General features: G+C 36.9%; 1 protein-coding gene across 1 annotated transcript in view; it reads left to right on the top strand.

Annotated features, from left to right (window-relative positions):
* Positions 1–15,921: 15,921 nt before the first annotated feature.
* Positions 15,922–26,284, top strand: part of LOC113050546 (butyrophilin subfamily 1 member A1-like) — a 36,135-nt gene continuing 25,772 nt past the window's right edge. The window contains exons 1-5 of the mRNA XM_026213587.1: positions 15,922–16,035; positions 22,102–22,161; positions 22,496–22,846; positions 23,381–23,653; positions 26,149–26,256. Of these exons, the coding sequence (XP_026069372.1) occupies positions 22,104–22,161; positions 22,496–22,846; positions 23,381–23,653; positions 26,149–26,256 (790 nt within the window). The 5' untranslated portion in view covers positions 15,922–16,035; positions 22,102–22,103. The remainder of the gene's footprint in view (positions 16,036–22,101; positions 22,162–22,495; positions 22,847–23,380; positions 23,654–26,148; positions 26,257–26,284) is intronic.

The following is a 26,284-nucleotide window of genomic DNA, read 5'->3' as shown; positions in this document are numbered from 1 at the left end:
ATTATCATTATTTTTATTATCATTATTTTTTTTATTTTATTATCATTTTAATTTTAGTTGTTTTATTATTATTTTTTTTATAAGTGTTGCTCTATATAATATAACCGTTCCATTCTGCCATTTTTCTTTCTTTCTTTCTTTAAATCATAAACATAGCATTTTATCAATGTGTTTATTTAAATTCTTATTGCTAGAAAAAACCCTCACAATTTTAAGCTATATTCATAATGTAAAAAAATATGTAAAAATAGGGCACATCAAGTTTGCTTTTCGGTGTATTGTTTTCTGAATGTTTAGCATCTTTCACTAATTACATGAAGCATTCTGAGACCTTTTCTGCACCCTTTTTGTAAAACTTTTATTTTGGAGATATTTTACAAACACTTGCCGCATATCCTCACAACATCTCTTTAAGAGTGAAATGTTAGATAAGTCAGTATTTTTCTTACAGTTCCTCGCATCACCTGTGCCAACTAATAGGAAAAAAACAGTATAAATTTCAAGAGATTTTACCCCGGAGGTCCCACTCAGACGTGTCCTGGGTCCATTTCTTTTGTGCGGCACACAGACAGACCAGAGACAGCAGGCTCAGGGAGCTCCTCATTCTCACTCCTCAGAGAAGTATGATGTTATTCAGGATGGAGACAAACCTACAGCATTTACTGCCTGGCATTTATAAGAGTTTATGACTATCAGCATATGCTTCACACATTCCAAAAAAAAAAAAAAAAATACTTTAGCGCTGGAACAAGTTAAATAAATCTGATGAAGAGCTTCATTAGCTGGTCTGGTAAACAGATTGTTGACGGACACGCTGAGAGAGCATGCAGGGTACATGTCGAGCAGCTGCAGAAAACACAGAGCATCTGCAAAGACTAAACATGCTCCAAACAAGATCTCACTGGAATAGTTAAAGGTCAGATTGTGCGCTGGAATAATACTGTATTTGAGTTGTGGTCCAGGGTAAATACCTCAGTTCCTGTGCTGGAGGTTTGTTCCAGTGGTGAGTGGAGATGCTTGCGTGAAATAATCCCTGTTATTGTAGTTCAAGTTAAGGAACATAAGTGCGTATGCTGTCTTATAACAATAAACCACAGTCCAGAATCCTTCCCTCAACCTGTTCCCACCCCCTCAACAGAGACAAACAGCACAGATACATGACATCACAACTCACATAGCAAAAAAAAAAAAAAGAAATAATATCTTAATTGTTTCTACAAAGCAAAGACACTATGGAGACTTTTACTCAAGTCTTCTGCTTCTTTCCTGAGGAGAAGACTGAGAAAAGAATAAACTCACGTCTTCTCCGAGTCAGAAGAAATCACAATAATGTCTCAAACTCTGCTCAGAGCTGCCAAGATGCCAACATCTGCAACCCAAAAGTCAGATCTCAGTGTGATTTAAAACATTTCTCAAGAAATTCCTGCAAGACCAAATGATCTGAACTACATTCATTTTACAGCTCTATACTTCTATTATATGTAATCTGTGTGTATTTTAAGTGTATAGAATGATAGGAGAAACATCTAATCCAATGTTAATTTAAGTCTCAAGAGTTATATAAAATACATGGTTTCACTATTTGTTAAAATACTCATTGTTCTAGCTTATATTTTTGACAGTGTTTAAAAGTTTGTATTGCAAGCACTTCTTGTGTTATTGCCTCATTAATGTGTATCACTTGTTTTCATTGTCACTTTGGATAAAGAGTGTCCACTGTTTTAAATCACATTGGATGGATACAATTATTTTTTTCTTAAGTGTCTTAAGTGTCAGTTTTTTTAAATTGAGATTTATATATCTGAAAGCTTAAAATCTAAATTAAATTAGAAAACAGTTATTTTAAATTGCAATAATATTTTACAATATTACTGTTTGACTTTATTTTTGATCAAATAAATGCAACCTAGGTGAGCCAAAAAAGACTTTAAAACATTCAAAGACAAGTCAATTTTTACATTTTCTGAAGAAGAAGATTGGTGTTTTAAAGAAGCTTCTAAGATGTTTCAGTGGTGCTAGTGTACTTCAGTGAGGTTTCCAGGATATTCTGGCTGGTTGCTACAAGTCATTTAGTAAATGTTCACTTGACAAATTCAGGTTTCTTGTTATCTGAATCACCATTTAAACATCCATCCTCTTTGTAGATGATTTCTTTAAATCACAAGTTGCTTCCTTTATAGCTAAGGAGATCATATTTACTCTGCTGTGGACAGATGCTAGTTACACAGAAAGCTAAGGATCACCCTCGTCCACATATAGTCACTGTGACTGAAGGGACGAGTAGATATCAGCGTGACTCCTGGATCAGCTCCAGCGGAGAAGTGTTTGATGTCACAGCAAAGGTCTGCTCAACATCTGGACATCATGAGGAGACATCATCACACAAGCTAAATCTGCATTCGCAGACTCTTGTAAAATATAACATCTTCAGCATGCAGGCTGTAATAGGAAAGGGTAAAATACTGCGTCATTATCTGGCCTGGCGAAAAAGCATGCTGGGGAGGAAAAGGAAAAACATGCTTTAACAGCAGACGATCTGTTTAGTATAAGATTAGTGGCTTTTTGCTTCTTTGATATCAGTTATCCTTCTTCAGTGTTCAGCATTTCATCTTCAATCTTATAACAATTCTTGAAAAACCCTGTCAAATCACATATTCAGACTGTTAAGCCTATTTACTCAACGTTTTGTCATTTCAAACCTCTATTACCGACTTTCTACTGTAGAAAGAACATATTCAGAAAAATGCTTTAATGCTATTTGTGCATACAGTGAAACTTATAATAGATCACTGTTGTTTTGGACCCCTTTAACTTTCATTATAACAGTTGCAGCAATCCCTTTAAAGGAATAGTTCACTTAAAAATTACAATTTGATGAAAATTCACTCACCCTCAGGCCATCCAAGACACATCTTTTCACTTCTCAAGATGTTAAATGACGGACTGTACTTGTGGATTACTTGTGGATTATTGTGAGGTTTTAATCAGCTGTTTGGAATCTCATTCTGACGGCACCCATTCACTGCAGAGGATGCACTGGTGAGCATCTGATGTAGTGCTACATTTCTCCAAATCTTTTTATAAAAAATCCAAATCAATTATTTATTAATTTTTTTTTCAAGCAAACTCTAGGATTGTAAGCAAAGCAACAATTTCTGTTAGATCCATAAGGATTTCCAGAAGTTACAGAGTTACAAACAATTCTTTATGTGCCTTGTGGGAGTTTTTGATGGGAGTGTTCTTAATCCCAAAAGCCGTGATAACTTACCCTTATTATGTCCAAAATTCATGTGACATTACTTAATTGTTTTCAAATGAGAAGCAAAAAATAGTTGTTCTGGGAATGTTCTTCATTGAACTTTTGATCTTCTCTTACATAAACTGCATGTTCTGAAAGTGTGCAGACTCTCTCTGGCCAAGGCGATTCCCCAGAGTCATGAGAGCATTACGTAATTCAGCATTTGAAACAAATAACAGCATGGCTTCGCCTCTTTCCGTTTCAGTAATGCATTCATCAGCATGACAACATGCCAGACCAATAACTACAGTTTATAAAAGCCTACTGCTTGTGTCCAGAATTAATCCAAAATTGTACATCTTCAGTCTTTCTGATAAGCTCGATGCGTGATGAACCGTCAAACAGCTTTCGTTAATTTTGTAAAAATTTGAATAAACTAGGATTTGCTGAAAACCATAGAAACAAAGTGTGCAAAAAGTTAATTATTTTGATTAATATAAAACTAAACTGAAAGGAATGTGCATGGTGCTTACCTGTGCAAAACCTGTTTTTGTGACGTCAGAGCATTGCTAAGCAGTTTCTGAGTTGTTCTGGGTGGTTGTGTGGTTGTTACTTTAGGAACTTGTTTCTGCCACCAGAAAAATATATAAAAAAAATAAAAAGTTAATTGTGACATCTCAGAATTGTGAATTTTACACCTTGCAAAATAGAATTGCAAAATTATATCTCACAGTTTGAGTTTATATCTGAGTATATACAGTAGAGATCAAAATTATAAATCTATATATACTTGATTTTTTTATGAAACATTGTTAATCCCCATTGCTCAGAATTTGAAGCCATTTCAATAAAAACCTTTATTTTGTGGAAAACACGATTAAAATTAAAGAACAGTAACCACTGAAGCAAAAGAACATTAGAACTAAAACTCTGGAGGTCTCTTGGTCTGCTCTTCTTCAGTCTTTTCCATTGTTTGGTGATTAGTGGGTTTCTAGTGAGTATGTATCTCACAATTCTGAATTATTATCTTGCAATTATGGCTTTTTCACTGATTTGTGAGAAAAAGTCAGGATTGTGAGATAAATGAAATTATCTTTTTAGGTTTTTTTTGTCCTGTGTTGGAAACAGGCTTCCATAGGTTATTTACTGAGCAAAGCCCATCATGAACAAGTATTTCTGATATTCTGGCCTGTAAATATGTCTCAGGTTTTGTCCGTTTTTTTTTTTTTCGATTTCTTCCGAAGTTTGGGCTGGAATAACACAATGCATGAGGAACAATAATATTAAAATACATTAACACGTTTCCTTTTGATTGCAAGGTGAAACACATGGAAATATCCTCAAACGCTTCAGAAAATTTCAGTGATTGACTGAATGAGTAAAGGCTGGATGAGTAAAGGTTTATGGACAGATAAAATTAACTTTGCTACATATGGACCAGAAAAGAGAATAAGATTCATGATGCAGAACACATACAGCTGTCACAGCGTCATCCACAAATCCCACAGCTATTACAAATTACATAAACTGAACAAGAGTGCAATGAAACTTTCAGGTTTTTCCCTAAACCAAAACTTAAATCTCATAAATTTGGCCAAAGAACTATTAAAAGACAAGTATTTGTGCACACAGTGAGCCTAACCCCCTCAGATTCATCCAAAGTCATACCTGAGAAATTTTTAAAACAGAAGTGAGATGTAGGGTTGATTTTCCACCTGTGTTGAAAAGAGATCCTCTATAAACAAACAGCCACTGTTAATCTAATCAAAACCGGTCAGGGTGAGAATGCAGGAGACATCAGCATCCTATGGTTTGATTGCATTTAGGAAAATAACTGGATGCCCAAAAACGCAGTAACTGTAAAAAAAAGAATCAGATTTCTGGAAAATGTGTAGTTTACATTGTTTAAAGTTTAAATTGCGTTATAGTGGTAAAGAAAAAGCAGGAATAATGCACCTCCTTTTAAGACAAGTGTTTGCAAGCACATAAATTGCAAATATTTCAGCATATTAGTGAATATTTTGCCAGTAACCAAATATATAGAGGGATAGATTTAATTTTAGAATGTAAAAAGAATTTACTGTATTACATTTACATTTATTCATTTAGCAGACGCTTTTATCCAAAGCGACTTACAGTGCATTCAGGTTATCAATTTTTACATATCATGTGTTCCCGGGGAATCGAACCCCCAACCTTGCGCTTGCTTGCTTGCTAGCGCAGTGCTCTACCAGTTGAGCTACAGGAACAGTATTATGTTACAGTAATAAGAATCTAATCACAATTAGTTTTGAGAATGGGAATTAAAGCTGCAGTAGGTAACTTTTGTAAAAATGTATTTATGTGTATATGTTAAACCTGTCATTATGTCCTGACAGTAGAATATGAGACAGATAATCTGTGAAAAAATAAAGCTCCTCTGGCTCCTCCCAGTGTCCTATTGCCATTTGCAGAAACTCCATCGCTCCCGGTAAAAAATAACCAATCAGAGCTGCGGTCCGTAACTTTGTTTGTGTTCAAAATGTAGAAAAATGTATATAATAAGCGAGTACACCATGAATCCATTTTCCAAACCGTGTTTTTGGCTTGTCCTGAATCACTAGGGTGCACCTATAATAAGTGTTTATATTCTGACTATTTTAGATTGCTTCGGGGGTACCGCGGCGGAGTAACCCAGTACCTTTGTGATTCTTCATAGACATAAACAGAGAGAAGTAGTTCCGGCTACAATGTTCTTCCGCAAGACGAAAGCAGTTCTGTTTATTAACCGCTAGAGCGTCAAAAGTTACCGACTGCAGCGTTAAAATGCATTGATGCATGTATATACAAATAAATTAGTAAATGCATGCATAAATAAATAAATAAATAAAAATGAAGGAAGCAAGAGATTAATGTTTATTCCATTTCAAATGAGAGCACCTTTTCTTTGGCTGCTCTGCCTCAAAATGCCGGATATCTGTAAACTAAAAAAAAAAAAATCTGCTATTGTAGTTGAAGTAAAATATGATACCCAGCAGCTGCAGAACACTGTCTAAATGACAGGTTAAGGCTTCATGCACCTCTGACCCAGCAGAACCTCAGGATCCTGAATCTGGGCTCATGGACTAATCAACAGCCATAAGCTCTGATCCAATGCACAGACCCGGCCAGCAGCGCTCTGCAGAATAGGTCAGCGTGGACTTATGGAAATAATGACACCACACTGAGCCCCTCGTGCCAGAAGGAAAAATCTGGCCACCTTGATCTGTTTTTAATGATTTCTCTCTCTCTTTCTTGCCTTGTGCCACTCTCTGGTTACACAGGGCTGCAGCTGTGACAATAACGCCAGTCCTAAAATCCAAATTTGAAAACATTGGGTTATACATATACTTTAAAATTCGTTTTATAAATATTTGAAATTATAAAAAGTTAAAATATATATAAATATATATATAATATATATAAAAACAATGACTTGATCTTCCATCATATTAAGGCAGTGATATTATAAAAGAATATGCAAAATAAAGAACATAAAATCTAAACATTTAATATATATATAAAAACAATCACTCTGTCTTTTAAACAGCAATTTAGGGCAGTGACATAATAAAGTTGAACACATGGTTCAAACAGAAGTAAGACTTTAACAGTAATTCATTGGGGAAGTCGTGGCCTAATGGTTAGAGGGTTGGACTCCCAATCGAAGGGTTGTGAGTTCTAGTCTCGGGCCGGACGGAATTGTGGGTGGGGGGAGTGCATGTACAGTTCTCTCTCCACCTTCAATACCACTACTTAGGTGCCCTTGAGCAAGGCATCGAACCCCCAACTGCTCCCCGGGCGCCGCAGCATAAATGGCTGCCCACTGCTCCGGGTGTGTGTGTGTGTGTTCACTGCTCTGTGTGTGTGCATTTCGGATGGGTTAAATGCAGAGCACAAATTCTGAGTATGGGTCACCATACTTGGCTGAATGTCACTTCACTTGAAATAATGTAGCACTTTTTTACTGTACAACAATAACTAGCTCTTCTGTTTAAGAATCAGCCAGTGAAAGAAAAAATTATAATAATTACTGTCCATTAAATTACAAAATGATAATAAATAAATTAGGGAGACCATACATATATATTTTTTTTCAGGCTAGGGTTTCTAAAATGCCTAAAATGTCTGTAATTTTTTTTCTCCTATATTGTCTTGCTCTTTACAGTCCTTATAAGTTATTTATGTGTATTTGCCTTGCTTTACATCAGGATTGGTCGGTTATGTACAGTGCCTGCAGGCAATTGGTCAAAGTACTTTTCAGTCATTACCTTTTTGATGTATGAAAACAATAGGAAAACGAAGCCATTTTAGGCAATTTAGACACGTATGGGAAAAAGAGGATGTATGGTCACCCTAAAATAAATGCACAGTCCACATCTCTAGGAGAACAAGAACAACATAGAGAAAACACAGAGTTTGTCCTGATTTCATCAGTTTTTCAGTGTGACTAATTGATTGTTAATAGCAATGATGATAATCAGTTTCACCAGACACTGTTTTTCACTCTAGATGGGTTTAAGTGATGTAGCAGGTGTTTTTAGTATCTGAACATGATTTTTCAGTCAACATCTTTGGAAAATATATAAATAAATGTAGGAAACTTGCATGCTGCGATCAGAGAATATTTCTGGGGTGGAATGTGGCAAGCTGGTGAAAACAATACATTTTCATGGAAATCATTTTTAATGCCAGAAAGCGAGAATAAACAAGAGAGATAATACACTTTACACAACTTAAGTGTCAGATTTCATATAACAATTTTTATTGTGTCTGGCTCTTTAGAGAGCGTTTAATTTATTAGCTAAAACTTTCCCAGTGATATACTTCTACATCAGCATCAAAGCAACTGCAGAGCTGAGGTGATGCATGTGTTTTCATAGATTTACAGCCTGCACCACTGAATATGGGTTAACATGTTCAGATTGGCACACAACTTTGAACCCATCGCTAAGATTTAACAGGTGCATTTCATTTGTCAAGGAAAAACCATAGATTTCCACAGAAATACCAGACAGTTTGTCTGTCTGAGCGATTATCAGTTTGTGCAGATCAACAAAAGGTCCAGAGTAAGAATAATACATTTTGAAGAGTGAAATATATCTGAAATATAGACAACGTTTCAGATCCTATATTATGTTTAATAGATGGTTTGCTGTATATTACAATGATTATAACAAATCATATTATTGTAAATTTTTACTAACAATATAATGGTATTAAACAATAATAAAAAAATAACAATATTTAATTATATATACATAATTATATATATATACCTCTATATTAAAGATCCATAACTAAAAGTGTGTAGAACAGAAATAGTGGAGCTTCAAAACATTAATTAATAACTAATTTAGATAAGATGAATGTAAGACTGATGAGAGCACTGCACATTCTCATGCAAACATACAGGAGCCTGTTTAAAATGAGCACCAGCTAACCTCCAGAGATGGCGAAGGAAGCAGGGTTTTATGGCGTTTGCACAGACAGTGTCTGTGGGAGTAATATTCTTGGAGTCAGGTGGTGTGAGATGGTTTGGCTGTGAGAAGGAAAAATCTGCTCTGTTCATTCCTGGAATACCTACAGCGCTGTGCTCTCCTCTTCAAACCACAGAGCCGAGGCCAAGGTCAGGAGAGGATCCTGGAGCCTGCAGAACATCTCACAGCGAGCACATCTGCACAATCAACCACAGGACAAATCACCATGAGAAGTATGCATGCATCATGCTAATTTTATGTTTCGTTTAATTCCAGAGGACTGCAAATGTTTTCAGTAGCAGTAAGATTCCATTTTAAGTGAACAGCTAGTTTTCTGCCAAACTAGGTTGTTACTGAAAGTCACTGAAGGATAGCATTTTACATTGTGGTTTATTGTAATACTAATCTCGAGGAACACATTGGTTAAAAAGACTATAATAGTATATATAAATATATATAGATAATAATTGTGTCATAATATTAATGTAAATTCATGAATTTTTTGATTGAAGCACAAATGGAGACATTTCTTTGATTTATTTTTTTAAATACTTTTCCAGCTTTTTTCAGTGACGATCACATTATGAAATGGTTCCTGTGTTTCCTTATTTCAGTATTATTTGTATACTTTTTAAATTGATATTTAGAATTTTCATTGTTTAAATACATTTTTTTGTTATATTGCAATTTTCTTTATTTTAAATACAGCATTTCTATTTAGTTTTAATTTATTTGTATTTCAAATTTAGTTTTACATGTATTTAAGTTGTGAAGGCAAAATGTATATATTACATTGTATTTTTTCAAATATTTTACTTAATTTCATTTTATGTTTCATTTACATGAACAGAAATATTGAAGGAGTTATTTGTCATTCATAAGATTTTTAAATGTTCATATTTCATCAATTTATTTATTTTATTTTATATTTTATTTATATTACATTTAATTTATTATATTGTTTTATATTTTATTTAACAAATAAATTGTTTATATTTTATTTTATTTTACATTTAGTTTCATTTCAATAAACAAAAACATTTGTTTAAAACAAGTGTTTTAGTTAATAGCAACTAACTGACTATAAACTAATGTTTAGACTTAGCTTTATTGTGTTCGAGTGGTGAAGCAGTGAAGCATCTTGCTAATGGTTTTATTCATTCATTTGAGCGGGACACTGTCTGGTTGAGCCTCAGGGTCGGTTCAAACCCTGAGCCGCTGATCCTCAGTACTGTGTGAGTCTCACTTGATGCTGGGATGTGTTTCACTGCCTTCACTTCTGTCCTCTCTACCCTTCAGTCGACCAGCATCCCTCCATGAGAGTCTGGAGCACAGAAAGGGTCCACTCCCGGTATTTGAGAGGAATGGGGCAATTTCCATCATTTGGGAGATTTCTCTTTTTCTGGGAATGGAGAAATCACTTCCAGAATAGAGAGAACAAGCCTCTTATACCAAAGGTAGTGTGGTTTCTTTCAGTTTATTTTCTTTGAATTTATGTAATTTTATATAATGTACCATATGAGTTTAGGGCAGGATTACCTGTAGCAAACCATTTAGCAGTAGTTAGAGTAGTTTTAGAGTAGTTTTTTGTGAGCAATGATATTGAGAGTTGCAAGAGCATTTAATTACACTATTTATCATCATCATTCCTACTATTCTTATTAAATTTATTTATTTATTTTTTTATAATTTATTTATTATAAACAAATGGTTTATAATAAATACAATGGTCCTGGTGGTGGCTCAGGTTCTGGCGGTGATCGTGTTGTACAGCCTGAAAGGGTAGATCGAGGATTACTTGCGTTTGGGCATGTTGGCAGGTATTGTGCGGTACCAGGATGACCTGGACCTGAGGTTCATCACTGATGGGATCCAGACGGGTCTGCAGCGCTGCAGGGCCGATACCTACAGAGACTGGGGAAGTAATGTGTGAGTGGAAATAGAGAGAGGGGCTGACATCATGAGTAATTTCACGGGTTTCCAACACTGAAGTAGTCCAAAGTTAAATACATGGATTATACAACCTAATCTGTAATGTAGAGCCTCTCCAGTTTTTAATACTTTCCAGTAGGTTCTGGGATCATAATTTGGCCTGCTTGATCCTAGTCAGACTTTTCGTATAATTGCCCCTTTTGTGCTTTCCAATGTATTTCATTTTGTAACACCAACATGCTCATTTTGCAATCAAAATGACAATTACGCATTATAGACAAATAATAGCTCTGCTCATTTTTCCTAAATTAGCACACTCTCTGCTGTCAGATCTTAAAACAGAGTTTCCCAAATTGGAGGTTCTTGAAGAACTTTGGGTGTTTGATGAAAATGAATTAACTAAAACTTACAAATGTAAAAATAAATAAATAAATAAAAAGTACATCTGAAATAAATAAAAGAATATTATTAAAATAATCCAAAATTTTACCTCAAAATTTCTATATTTTATTTGTCCACTTGCATGGTTAGCAGGGGGGCCAAGGAGGGGCCAGTGTTTAACCAAAGGGGCACATGAATGGCAAAATATTTTATTTAAATGTAATGCAAATAATTACAAAAAGTAATTATTGAAAAAATCTACACAGTAATTTTACACAATCTAAACATGTTAATAAAAACAAATTACTATTAGTACTGTTATAAAATTCAATCAGGCAATCATATTTCACAATTTTATATTTATATATGAATTTCAAGAATTCAGAAGTGTATTTATTTATAATGCTTATACTACACTACACTGCTTATTTTAAATGTATTGTGCAGGCTAAAAATATAATAAGCTTTTAGTAATCTTTCAGTGCGCAAAACCATGATAATATGAAACGCTTCAAAACTGAGCTCACAAAAGCCCCTTTCACACTGCACGTCGGACCCGCAATATTCCCGTAACATTGCCTGGTCGCCTTCTGTGTGAAAGCAACCACGTCCCGGAATTGATTACCGAATCGAACCCGGGTCGGGGACATAGTAACATTGCGGTAATCGATCCGGAACGAGCGCTGTGTGAACAAAAGCCAGATCTAATTCCGTATCGAAGTGATGACGCGCGTTATCGCGCGACTCTTTTACCGGCTGTTTTGAAGGAAGATCAACATTCGCGACGAAAACATATGTGCAAACTGTAATGAAGCAGAGATCAGTTAGTTCCTCACTTTCCGCGCTGACTCAGAGATCGTTTGCTTGCTTCAGTTAAAGTATAACGTGCCTAGCTTTGTCGACTCATACATTCCACGTCACGCGCTGATGTCACGTGTCGTTACGGGATCTTCAAGGATTGTGTGTGAAAGCCAAATCTAGCGACCAGGGAACAATTACAGGAACACTTTACCCCTGTATTTGCCGGAATGGCAGTGTGAAAGGGGCTAAAGTGATTTTAAAAGTTTACGGCTTTTGAAACATGAGTGTGATCTAACAGGCACAAGTGAGTCTTTTAAAAACACCAACAAACATAAAATACAAATACACAAAATAAAGTCATTTTATGCAAATCCACAGCCTTTTTATCTACAGATCAAGCATTATAATGTGAGTATATAATATTGGAGAGAGTTTTACCATGCATCCTGCTGTAAATGGACGAGGTGCGTGCTATTTGAATACTGAATGGAGAATGATTGACAGCCGCAGAGGAGGGAAAACAAGGTTTCCGTAAACTTTAATTTAATTATGTAAATAGTCTTCTGTTCATAACATTAAGCTATGGAATTGCTTCAGATGACTTTGAGAAATTATAATCAGACCCAAGTCACCCAAACTGATGTGAAAAAAACGGGAGGCGCCGAAAAGCGTGACGTTTGCATCCCTGATTAAGTTCCTAAGTGTTTGGGTACGCTGCACTAATTTACCCGTGTAGAACGTTGCGTCACATTAGTTCCACTTTTGGCGCTCGCGTGTAAAATCCATAGACAGTAAAAGAAAATCATATTACTTATTACATTTTTTTTTTCAGCACGGGGGTGGCCACAGGGGTGGCCAGGGACATGTCTACAGAGGCATGGGCCTCCCTAGGCCTCCATGTAGAACTGCCACTGCTGGATTGGTACATGTCAGGAACAACTGACTGTCAGCTGATGCAAGCGTGACTAACATGGCCTGACTGAACTGAACTAACGCAATGCTCGATTTCTGAAACTTTACCATTCAAATGTTTGAGATCGTAAGATTTTCTAAATTGTTTTTTGTGACTTATGTTCACCAAGGCTGCATTTATATACCGTATTGACCTGAATATAAGACAATGTTTTTTTTCTTCTTGGAAATAAATCTGAAAAGCGGTTGTATTCAGGGTTTATATTTTGACATGTCAGTAATACAACCACAACAATAGGTGATACCTAATACATGTAAAACGAGTGTGCCATGAAATATGTAATGTAATGTAATGTGTGTTGTAAAGATCGCGAGTGAAAACAAAAAGAAAAGCTTACAGTACATGAGTTGTGAGTGTCATGTTAGCATCATGGGAACAAACTTTCTCTGTATGTGATTTTAAAATGCAAGACAGTACCCAGATTTGAAGACTATGGTTACATTTTTTTTGGTAGGCTACTATTAGATGGATATAATGTTGTAGTTATAGGCCTATAATTCAGATGGGCTACCTGTTATTTTTATGATATATATATTACCAGTATTTACCATACTTTCAAAACTAAAATTAAAATAGGAAAATATGCAATATAAAAAAATATTTTAAGAAAACTTTTTTTCCCCTAAGTAAAACACAAGATTTGGTTTTCAGTCACATGATCTTTAGAAATAATTCTGATGCTGATTTTATGTTATTGATACTGATTTTGAAAACAATCATGCTGTTTTAGGATTCAATGATGAATAAAAAAGGAACCAGTTTTTGAAATGTAAATCTTTGACATTATAGATGTCACTTTTGATCAGTATAATGCTCCTCAATCATGAGTGTATCTTGAATGTTGTGGTGTCTGTGATGATGCTGTGGAGCGTCTCCTCTGCTCTCAGTCTGTTGTGTGCTGTAGAAGCGATGAGACACTGACAGCAGCACAGCAGCTCCACAGTCTTCAGGTCTGCTGTCTGACATTACTATCAACTGATGAAGAAAACTGCACTGATGTTGGTACTGACCAAATAGAGGGTTTGGATTTCATCATTTTTACTGTATATGCTCGTTAGTCTTCACTTCACGCAGCTAAATATGGAGATTATTTACTGAGACTGATCACACATATTGAACACAACTGAGCAATAGACTTATTCTGAACTAATCTTGTTTATTTTTGTCAATGAGACAAATACAAATTTTTTACTGAAAAGCCTCCGTTTAGTTGATTGAAATCATTCTTCCCCTGTTATTATATTTCATAATACTGCTGTGCTCTCATCCACTGGCTATTAAAAAAGTTAAACATGTATCTCCAGTGAATGTGGCGGAGACTGTTCTTTTCTAGACCCCTTTGCTGGATGATAACATCCTGAGCCCCCTGAGAAACATTCGGAGAGTATTTATTAGAGTATTTGAGTACTTCATGATCTGATCATTTCTGCTTCTGCTGTAGTTTGAAGACGGAAACTGCGGCGTGACAGGCTGACGGTGACTGAAAGGACCCTGCGGTCGCTGACTGATGATGTCTGTGTGCAGTTTGATAGTTACATGCCTGTGTAAAATCTGAGAATGTAGAATATAGCGAGAAGTTTCACTCTCACTACACTTCCGGTTTATGAACTGGTTGCAGTTCCACTCTGATTCTATATGAGGGTGCTCACAGGACGAGTGCAGAATTAATGGAGGTCAATGGCGATATACCCCTCAAAATCCACTTTTCTCAGGATATAATTTTTTGTCTAGTCATTTTAATGTTGTATTAGAAAGGAGATGCAAAGAAATTAGACATTGCTAGGTGTTAGCTTTTTTAGAGTCACTTATTTGCTTTAAAAAGTCTATTAAAATGTCAGTGACGTCATACACATCATACGACCAGAGATACTGCTTTACGGCAATCCTTCAGTCACTTTGGTGCTTTCAGAGAATGTCTATGGTGCTTTCCAGAACCGTTAAAAAATTTAATTATTTAACGGCTCTGGTGCTTTTGTGCTCTGCACTTTCTTTTGGACATTAGCCAGCTTGTCATTAGGCAGATAAAAGTTGCTGCGTTGAAAAGAAAAACTTGGGCGAAAAAGTCCGCCTTAACATTCTGATCCCGCTGATTCTGATTCGGATGCCATCAAGCAGTATCTCTGGTCGTAATCAGTCATTCACTGACCAATCAGCGTTCATTAGTAGAATGCTAGTGTGTTATGGGCAACAACAACTCAACCTGTAAGAAATCAAAAGGAAATAAGTACTCATTCATTCAACTTTTGACCTTATAACCCATGTTGAACTTGCAAAATCAGATCTGAGATGTATTAACGGCAATCGGGTGAAAGGGACAAATTTAGCCGTCTATCCCCATAGACTCCCATTCATTTTGCACTCATGGCGATCGCCCCCAGTGGAACTCAGGTGCAACTGCAACCAAAATTCGGTACAATAGGACTTAATAGAGAGTGGGAAGGCTCTCCGTAGACGGTCTCTGGTAAAATGTTTTAATGCAATTTCCTCGCGCGACTTTTGGAGGAAAAAAAATATAAAGTTCTTTGTGTGTGTTTTTTGTTTTATTTTATTTGTTTAATTACATTATAATATTTGCAAAATATTTTATACAAAAACGTAGATTCCTTAAACTCATGCTCATATTTAGAAATTATATATTTTTTAAATATCAGTAGCCCCCATGAAGTAAAAATGCAATAAATAGTTTGATCTTTTAATATCTTTTATTATATAAATGATTTTGTCATTAATATTTATTATTACTTACTAGTATTTATTGTTATTATTGTCATTTTTAACTTGCAGTAAATATATCTGCTTTGAATGAAAAAAGGACTATTGAGCTTGTAGTTTTGTAGTAAAGAGACATTTAAAATCTTTTGGCTTCCTTTAATCAGATTGTAAAAATCGCAGCGCTCCACAGAAGCCAGTAATAATCTACAGTTTAAAGCCTGAAATAGGTTCTGTGCTAAAATCGGCTCAAAATATCAAACATGTTTGGATGGAATCAAAGTGTTTATCTGTGTTTATCATACACTACATAATTTTCTATAAAATCTGCAGGATTATTAGGGCGGTGTCTTTGACAATAGCTCGAATGTGAAAGCGAAAATATCGCTTTAAGGTTCTCCTTTCGATCTTTAATAACTCGTATCAATATTTTGTTAATATCAAATAATCATATAAATAATTTATTCAGAAACTCTTGTGAATACAGCAATTCTCAGCTGAAAGTAAGTCAAAAACCAACCGAAAACATTTAACTTAACAAGTGTCTGTGTGACTTCTCATGCTTTTAACCGGTTAGTCTGTGATATTAACGTAGGAGTAATATGAATAAATAAATAAATAAATACAGTTGACTCATTACGCATGCATAACTCGACCAGCGACGTTATTTGCAGCTGTTGCACTTTTGGTAATGTCATTAGCCTATAGCATTTTATTTTAAAAAAATGGAGCGCTTCCTTGTGCTTAGAAGGCTTTCCCCCTACTAAGATTGTTCTAGTCAAGAAGTCGCACGTTATATTAGGGGAGAGCGGGGTCGAAAGTAACGTGGGACAAGCGATTTTCTCCGAGCCTCTTTCTGCATTTTCATTCACAGACATGACAGCATATTTAGCATGAAATCCTTGAAGGGGCCGAGAAATATCACGTGATTTCCTCATCGTTGCCCGAAGTTTTTTGATTACAAAAAGTAAATTATTGAAGCGGTAATTTTTTTTATTAGTCGTGTTGTTTTTCTTGTTTCACGTGTCACAGTAATGATAAATCTACAGGTTATTTAGTGCTTTAACACATCCTAAAGTTTGCATTTTCAGATCTTTTCAGTATAAATCAAGTTTAAATGTCCGGAGTTCCTTTCAGGTCGAAAGTAACAATGTGCAGCTTATGTTCAAAGTGAAATTATACTGAAGTCTTTCTACATTTCTACAAAATACCACCTGGTATTGATAGACCACACTTCTGAGTTACTGGCCACAGCAGAAATATATCTCTGTCTACAACATCTCTAAAATATCTTTTAAAATTATGGTCCCTCTCGAGGCGGTAACTCAACATAACGTCAGCTAAGACGTATATGGGAACTCTTCCCTTTTCCACTTTCACTGAAATTTTATTGGCTAACGCCAGCTAGGGACAGCTGGCCAATTGACACGAAGCAAGCAAATACTGGCGGGTCAGCGGGCAGTATAAAATGCATGGGCGCAAAAATTACGTCAGAATCTCTTTCTTCACGCTAGAAGTCTTATCTAAGTCATCGTGGAAGTTGCAATAGAGGACTACTCACCCTGTTTTCCTCTCCGCATCCGATGGCTGCTAATGCTAGATTCGGACCATCACCAGTTCTGTGGGACCTGCCTGGGTTTCTCACACGGACCACACGTGCGCCCACTGTGCCGAGCTGCCAGTGTGTGCTCTCAGAGCCAGAGTGGCTCGGAAAAAAGCGGGAATGAGGCCCACTGCCGCCAGAGAGCTGCTGGTGGGCCCTCCCCCGTCCGAAGGCGTGGTGGACGATAGCTTCCGCCCCGCGAACTTCGTCCTCTTTGGAGCTGGCGAGGAAAATGACTCCATGTCGCTTTCGATTTCGGAAAAAGGTTTGGAAAAAAGACCGCCCCGACCAAGAGGGCCCTGCAGACCTCCAGGAGGAGCTCATCAGGGTCTTCGGAAAGGCCGTCACAGAGCTGGGTCTCACTTACAAAACGCACCTGACTCAGTGGACGCACAGTGGACTCGTGGCTCCTCCAGTCGAGCTGCTACCAGACGGCATTGAGGCATGCAAGAGCTTGTGGTGAAGTCGTGGGCTGCACCCCAATCGGCGCGCACCCACTCTGCTACGCAGGCCATGTTCACGCACGAGGATGGGGCGGAAACCCTCCCCCCGACAAGGAGACCGTTACCGCACACCTGCTCTCCTTACATTGATTAATATAATAATATATTAACCATACTGTAATATATAGGCATTCCGCGCTCAAGCCCGCGCATAAAGCAGTGGCCTCAAAGCACCAGCAAAGTGATTCCAAGCGTGTCAGGGGAAAAGAAGACATTAGTTCCCTTTCATAGGTTAATTTCAATGCTGCAATGATGTCATTGCTTTGATTGTGGTGGGCAATACTGCAAAATTTGGTATCGATCCGATACCAAATAAATATAGGGTCAGTATCGCGATACCGATACCAATACGATACTTTTTACTTAAAAAAAAAAAAAAAAAAAAAAAAAAAAACTTTTGTGTAGGGGAGTGCAGTAGGTCTATGTCATTATTTCTGAGGTGGATAAATGATCAATTATTTAGCAAATATTTTTTTTAAATTAAAATTATTAGTTATTAGTTTTTAGTTCGCTGCTCCTCGGTGCGTTGTGTCAGTAAGTCACGTGACGACAAAACAACGAATCACAGCAGAGCAGCAGGAGGGGGAGGAGTAGCAAAGTGGGCCAGGATGTGAAAGCAGCGTTTGCTCAGGATTGTAGAGGTAGACGACACGAGCAAAGTATAATGATTATAGGTGAGAGATATTTAAATTAAAATATCGATTCAATTACAATTGTATCGATCCGATACCAATACCAGTATTGGCATCGATACTATCGATATTTAGATCGATCCCCCCACCCCTAATGTCTGAAGCACCACCCCGATATGAGGGGCCGTGCAAGACTTAATTCATTCTGGCACTCTCACACACTTACATTCTCCTTTCACATACATATATTCTTGCTTTCACACACTTACATTCTTCTTACACATGCATACATTTCAACTCTTACACACACACACATTCTTCTTTCATATGCATATATTTTTGCTTTCACACACACATACATTCTCCTTACAAATACATATATTTTTGCTTTCACACTTATACATTTTCCTTACACATACAGACATACATATATTTCTACTCTTACACACATACATTCTCCTTTCACATACACACATACATATATAGAATGTATGTATGTAAGAGAAGAATGTATGTATGTGCGACAGAGAGTATAGTGGAAACGGAAGGCGTGTAGTGGAAACGGAAGGCAGGTTAGGTGCCATCAGACTCACAGTGACAGGTCTTGATCAGGATGGCTGAGGTAGATGAGGCAGCCGCAGAAGTATTTCAGCAAGCTATCTGAGTTTTAAAAAATACATAAATAAATATTATCATCGTGAAAAGGTTGCATATGGCCTCGTCATTTGAGCGAGTTGTGATTGAGGATGCAAGCTTAGCCTCAGTCATGTTGCCAGATAGACGTATTATAAGCGTCCAAGGATTTTTTTTTTTTCATTTAATTTAGGAAGTGAATTAAGTGGGAGGCAGCAAGTTAGGGACAGCGATAACTTCATATTATTTAAATAACCCAAGACTCATTGCGGTTTATTTATTTTTAGATTTTTATTTACTTATTCAATTGCACAGCTCTGCGTGTAGCAATAACTCAGTGCTAGACTAGTGTTCTATAAGCGCCACTAGCTGTCAGAGATTGAATTAGCAGTTTCATCGGAATCAGAAAGCGCTTTATTGCCAAGTGTTTACACACAGAAGAAATTTCGTCAGGAGCTTCCGGTACAGAAAGTACAAACATAGTGCAGACACACACACATATAATTAAGGAAATAAAACTAATAATAATAAATAGTAATAATACAATATTAATTCAGCCCATCTGATGTTTTTGTTTTGTGCACTTGCTTCATGTTGCATATAGTGTTTGTTTGTTTGCTCAAGGTTAGTTTGGCCAGTAACAGAGCAAAATAAACATTTAATAAATGTAAAAACGAAAAACAAAAAAGAGAAAAAGAATAAGAACTAAATAAATTGGAAATGAGAATGGGAATCGGCTCATTTGATTGTAAAATAAATAAAATCCTGATCAGTGCATCCTTAACTGGAATAGTTAGGCCTGAAAAAGAATGGTATATTTTATGCCATTATATTTTATATTTTATATATTTTTTTATAAAAAATATATTTATTTAAATTATATATTCAAATATATTTAGAATGGTATATTTTATGCCATTATATTTTATATTTTATATATTTTTTTTTCAAGTTAGGCCTGAAAAAGAATGGTATATTTTATCTTTGAACTATTGTACCTATTTGTGCAAAATTGTTATTATTTATTACAAGTTCATTACAGTCAACAATGAAAAAAATAAGTCTTATTGATTGATTGATTGATTGATTGATTGATTGTGGCAAGTCCTGTGGAAATTTTATCAGTTGTTCCGCCGCATGTTGCGTTTCGGATTAATTTTACCATTCTCCGTGCTTTAGCTCTGAATATGGAGAGATTAGCCCTAAAGCCATTGGTGCAGGGCCTATGTTGACATCAAAGTCAACACTCTGTGGTTGGTGCTGGCATGCCTGATTTAGTATCCATTCCTGTTTCAGAGGTTTTTCCCACAACTCGGGTGTCTCTGGGCCTCATAAGGGAGGATCAGGCTGTCGTATGGTTACACCATCCAGCTTATTTGGGTTGATTGGATTTGCATCACCTAACCTTGTGCTTGGAGTAAGCAGTGTCACAATGCTGACAGAGATGTTCATCCTGTCTCTATCTGAACCAGAGATTGGTTTGTGACCATCCTTGTGTAATGGATGCGTAATTCTGCATCCAGATCATCAAGAGACACAGGAAGTTCCTCAGGTTTGCTTTTTGAATGAAGCTTGGCAATACTTTATTCCATTGAACTGGCCTTGAACGCCAATTGAGTGACTGTCACATTAGGTCAAGGACTGACAACATGGCTGTAGTCTCATACATTGGTCAGAGAGGATTACACACTCATCGCCTGTCAGGTTGGTGAGACGTGTTCTTCTATGGACACAGACCAGGTTCCTGTCGATCAGAGCAGTTCCCGTCCCGGGTCACCTGGACTCAGGAGTGGACTTTGAAGACAGCCGAGTTTGAAGGCTGGAGAATGGAGATTGCACCATCAGGTGGGTGAGTCTCATATGGTAGAGCTACGGCCGAGTGGAAATGGATTGTTTGCTTCGAGCATGGACACTGGTTTCCTTGTCTCCTCCGTCGCCTCTGGGTGTGGACGCTCTAGCCAATAGCCCAGGACCAGTCTTCTGCCTTCCCGTTACCTGTTTGCTTCCAAACGATTCTGTTCAGAGTAAGGTTGGTTTGAGTGAACAACTGTTTTTGGTGGTGCTATTTTGGCCTTGTACATGGTGCTGTATGCCCTTAAGTGGACAGAATCTGGAAGCAGTCCATAACCCTGTAGGGACCTGCCACAGGTTTATGTGGCTGTCATATCTGCTGAGCATTACCCATATAGGTGTTTCAGAGGGATGTCACACTCTGGTTTCCCATTTATGCAGGGATGAGATGGCTTAGGCCTTTCCACCCAACACAGATCCTTTTTGGGACATATTTCGGTTGGAAGGCCTAGCAAGCCATCCATTTGAGCCGTTTAAGTCTGTAAGATAATTTGCATTCTTCTATCTCTATTAGAGGAATGAGGATCTGCAGGCTCTGTCAGCTCCTCTTGTATGGACTTTTCCATTATTAAGTTGGTTAAGTCTTACTGCTTCCTAGGCCAAGTATATCCTAAGGTTGCTTCGACACTGTTCGCTTTCAGCAAGTGGTTGGAGGTTTTCCCCCTTCTATGCAGATAATACTATATCTTTAGCCTATGAGGCGCATGGTGTGACTTCACCTCAAAGATGCGTGCTCGTTTTACCAGAGCAATGGCTTCTTCTCAGGCTCTCTTTAAAGAGCTTTTGTTGGGAGATGTCTGTGCAGTGGCAAGTTAGTCCTCTCCTAGCACTTTCATCAAGTTCTACTTGTCTAGATGTGAGGATGGCTCTTGAGCAGACTGTCCATAGTCTTCCAGCGATCTTAGGTATGTCAGACATTATAGTATATCGTACCCAAAGCAATGACGTCATCGCAGCATTGAAGTAAACCTATGAAAGGAAACATCTCAGTTACGTATGTAACCTTGGTTCCCTGAATAGAAGTATTTTCAACTCTAAACCCAGTGCCCAAGTAAATTATTTTATTAAATAAAAAACTAACAAAACAAATTGCCCCCACCACTTTTTAAAGCAAAGATGCACCACTACATTTACCTAAACAAGTGTTTATGTGACTTCAGGTGCCTTTAAACCATACAAATACATTTTTTAAAATGATAAATTTAATGTGCATTTGTGTCTTGCTTTGGACTAATTTAACCAGTTGATTTTAGATGTGTAAGTGCAAGTATTCAGAGTGAACACGTGTATGTTAACACACGAGCTGACTGTTTATTAAAATAATTTATTTTCCTTTGTGTCCTTTAGAGATGAAGTTCATTTGTTTGACTTTGCTGATTATGAGTGGAATTACAGATTCAATATCAGGTAATTATTCACACCCATGAAAAGAGCTGAAGTGTGTTTACATGATCATTCATCCTCCAGCTGAAATATATTTAGGCTATAATTAAAGTTTAGCTAGTTCATGTGATAATGACCAGGTCACTGTACATTAACCATTTACTTGGTTAGAATAAAGCTTACAAAGAGCCATTTATTAATGTTTAATAAAACAGGAAAAACACACAAAAGCAGTGTTTTCAAGCAGAGATGATCAGATGCAGAGCTGTGTGGAGAAGGACAGTCACTGCTTTACAGTTGTCCTGTAGTCCTTGAAGGATGACAGTTCAATTGACTGGTTCTCTTTCTCTTGTAACAGAGCGGTATGAAGTCATGGGATCTTCAGATCCTGTGTTTGCTGTAGCTGGTGAAGATGTGATTCTGCCCTGTTCAGTCAAACCCAACATCAGTGTTGTGGACATGAGAGTGGAGTGGTTTAGATCTGATCAGAAAGATACACAAGTGCATCTTTATGAGGATCATGAATACAGAAACAGAGATCAGAGTCAGTCCTACAGAGAGAGAACAAAACTGAATCATCAAGAACTACAGAGAGGAGATGCATCACTCAAACTCTCATCAGTCCAAGTCTCTGATGAAGGACTTTATAAGTGTTCTATTCAGTCCAAATCCTGGTATGATGATACCACTGTTGATGTCAGAGTTGAGGGTGAGTAAACCAGTGAAAACTAAAGGCTAAAACACACTACACAACTTCTAAAACTTCTAAAAATATTTTAAAACCATACACTTAACGACTTTGTATTAAATTATATTTGTAATCACAAAATAAATCTGGCCATCATACTCTAAACGATTGTGGATCACACACTACCAGACTTTCAGGTTTTTTGATAACAAACTCATGCAGAGACATGTGTCTTGTTGCTAGGAGATGCGTTACAAATGAAAACAATATGTGTTGTAAAATCGGCTCAAAATATCAAACATGTTTGGATGGAATCAAAGTCTGACTTAAAAAAAATCCATCTGTGTCCATCATACTATACATGATTTTCTAGGAACTCTGTCAACTCAGATCTGCAGACTAGCTCTGACTTTCATCAACTAGAGTCAACCTCTCCAGACTGTAAATTGGGGTAAAATCGGGCAAAACTGGTGTAGTGTATTCCAGCTTTAACATGCTCTAACTAAATGAAAAAAGCCAGAACAACAACAGAATGTTCTTCTTGTCGGTCTGTAGCTGTAGGACGTCCTCCAGTGATCGTTGTAGATGGGTTTGATCATTCAGGAGGGCTTCATCTTCAGTGTGAATCTGAAGGCTGGTATCCTGAACCTGATCTTGAGTGGCTGGACAGTAAAGGAGTCAGTTTGAGTTCAGAAACTACAGAGACAGTCAGAAACACAGACAGATTCAGTGTGAAACACACCACTACTGTACATCACAGTGACGACAAGATTCACTGCAGAGTCAGACTGAGACATCACATGCTGGAGACACAGATTATCAGCTCAAGTAAGTACTGACACTTCTGTTATTGTAGTTTTCACATCTACTTGTGGTATTTTCGATGTAGTAAAAAGACTAAACGATTATCAGCTTAGTCCATTACATTATGTAAAGCTTAAACATTTTACTTTCTATGTACAACTCAGTACTGAACATTATAAGGATGAAAGAACCTGAGATATTTTGATCTCCTGAGAAACAGACAATACAAACACGCATGACCATCTTTGAGACACCCCACAGAGTGGAGGAGCAGGAGACCTCCTTCCCTTCTGGCCATTTGTTTCATTACAAATCCCCCCACCCATGCTTCCTTCTACTCAATCAGCTAAAAAATTATTAAATGAAAATGTCAATGCAATTGAACTAACACTCATGTCTAGTATCATTTGAAATGTCTCAGTGCAACTGGTACAATCGTCTCGATCTTACAAACGTAGATTAGAAGATAATACAGATAAGAAAAGTCAAGAGATATCTTGATTACTGTGATGGGAGAGAGCTTTCACAGGGTCCTCCATGTAAATTACCCTCTATTCCCTTTGGGTTGTAAAACCACCATGGCTTGGGACCTGAGTTAATGCAAATTCCAATTGTTAGTTCCTGTCTCCATCTCGGGGGATGTTTGGGTTCAGGTATGCTTATTTTACTTTTAGATTAATCTTTGAGAATTTGATGTTTTATAATGCTATGATTTGATATGTGTCAATTGGATATGTAATTGGCAGAACACACATTTACCTGACTGATAATAAATTGTTACATTTGATTTTATTCTGTTTTACTCTGTAATTATTTACTCTAGTAGATTACGTTGTATCCTTGTTAGCAACATGAGCATCCGAATGAACGAGTTAAAGAGCCACACAGATGGGAAATCAAAAATTACCTGTATTACAGTGTATGATGTAGCTGTCCATCAGTGTAAACAATGTGCAAAGCAATTAAACCAAAAAGTACACGATTTATAAAGTTATTGGCTTCTAAAGTAAGGAGTCGACTCTGAATCGCTGAAACGAGTCGTTATAGATTTAAAATCTTTTGCCCATCTCTATGTACGTCACTAGGAACACTTTGCATAATAATCTCCGGAAACTGAACTCTGACCTGCCCCACCCCCACACACACACACCACACACACACACACACAGACACTCTGGTTGGTGTGATAGCATCATGTCGAGGAGACAGTGTGTTTTTAATTGTAAAGGCAAGTTTGTTTTATTTTCACTGCCAAAGAATGAAGATCAGAAGAACCAATGGCTAAAATAATTTTTTTACCACAATACCAGAGCAGTACAACAAATCCTTGCTGTGTTCACAACATTTCACTGATGACCGCTTTTCTAATCTCGGTGAGTACAGCGGGAGTTTCAAAGCGTTTGGCCATAAAAGAGGGTTCATTACCAACTTTATTTAGACCAACGAGCATCTCCGAATCACAACGCGAAGAATGATTATGAAGTTATGTGTTTGTTTTCTCCCGAGCGTCTTATCAGTATGTGTGCTGTCTGCAGCATATCTGCGCAGATCTTCATTTACAAACACGTCATTAAAATGAACTGTAACTCGGTGAATACTCAACGAAGAGACATGAGAGAGATATCTATAGAAAGCTTGACATGTCTACTTTAAAACTAAACAAGTGCTGCCGAAAACAGATATTCTGTGATAAAGTAATCCATATGAAAACAACGTGATGTCTGTTTTTCATGTCTCCCTTCGTTATATCTAATGTGACCACGCCCCCGCGCTGAACGCGCTATTCAGATTCAGACTGAAGCCCGCGGCTTGAATACACCCACACAGAAGAAAAAGCAGCGAGACTGTTCAAGTTTTTTTTATTTTACTGTTTGCTTCGTGAGAGGAATAAGACATAATTCACCCCAAAAAGATGCTAACGCATCGTTTACCGTGAAGTTGTGTGCGGAACAACCAATCAAAACTATGTTAGTTGACCAATCAGAACACAGTATGCTACCGAAAGGTGGGGTTTAAGGAAACTGAATCTTTTGAACAGCTTCGCGCGAACCGTTTGGGGATCTCTGAGAATTGAGGTAATTTTTAAAATGATATTTTGACAAAATGACAATGTTTTTTAACCTTGGATGGATTTAAACCTAATGTACAGGACTTATAGACAGTGATGGGAAGCTTAGAATTTTCATCTTACTGGCTCTTTAATATAAAAGTATGAGTTAACTAGAATAATCAAATGTCAGAATAATACTAATTAAAAATCCATACAACCAATTTGTATTTCAACCTAAATTCAAGGTCATACTAAAATGGAGTCAGATTAAACGATAAAATGGAGTAAGATTTGAGTTTAACCTAAATTGAATAACTCTATGCGCTGAAAGACCGAACACGTAGGAAACCTTCATCCAGCATCAGATACCTTCCTTGGGCCGAGTGCCTGGACCTTACATATGTTTTAATAATTTCATTAAAATATGTTTATTTTACACAATGTGCTTAATTACTGTTTTGTTTTGCAGGTAATATGTTTAGTTCTTGGAGGACATCAGTCGTCATGATTTCAGTTGCTGTTGTGCTCAGTGTGATTGCTGGAATACTGATAGCTGTGTTTGCTCGAAAAAACAGAGGTAAAATACTTGTTTTCTTATTTTATAT

Source organism: Carassius auratus, chromosome 3 (genome assembly GCF_003368295.1).
Source record: "Carassius auratus strain Wakin chromosome 3, ASM336829v1, whole genome shotgun sequence".
Taxonomy (NCBI): domain Eukaryota; kingdom Metazoa; phylum Chordata; class Actinopteri; order Cypriniformes; family Cyprinidae; genus Carassius; species Carassius auratus.
The sequence above is the reverse complement of the archived record's forward strand: the minus strand, read 5'-3'. Positions and strand labels throughout refer to the sequence as shown.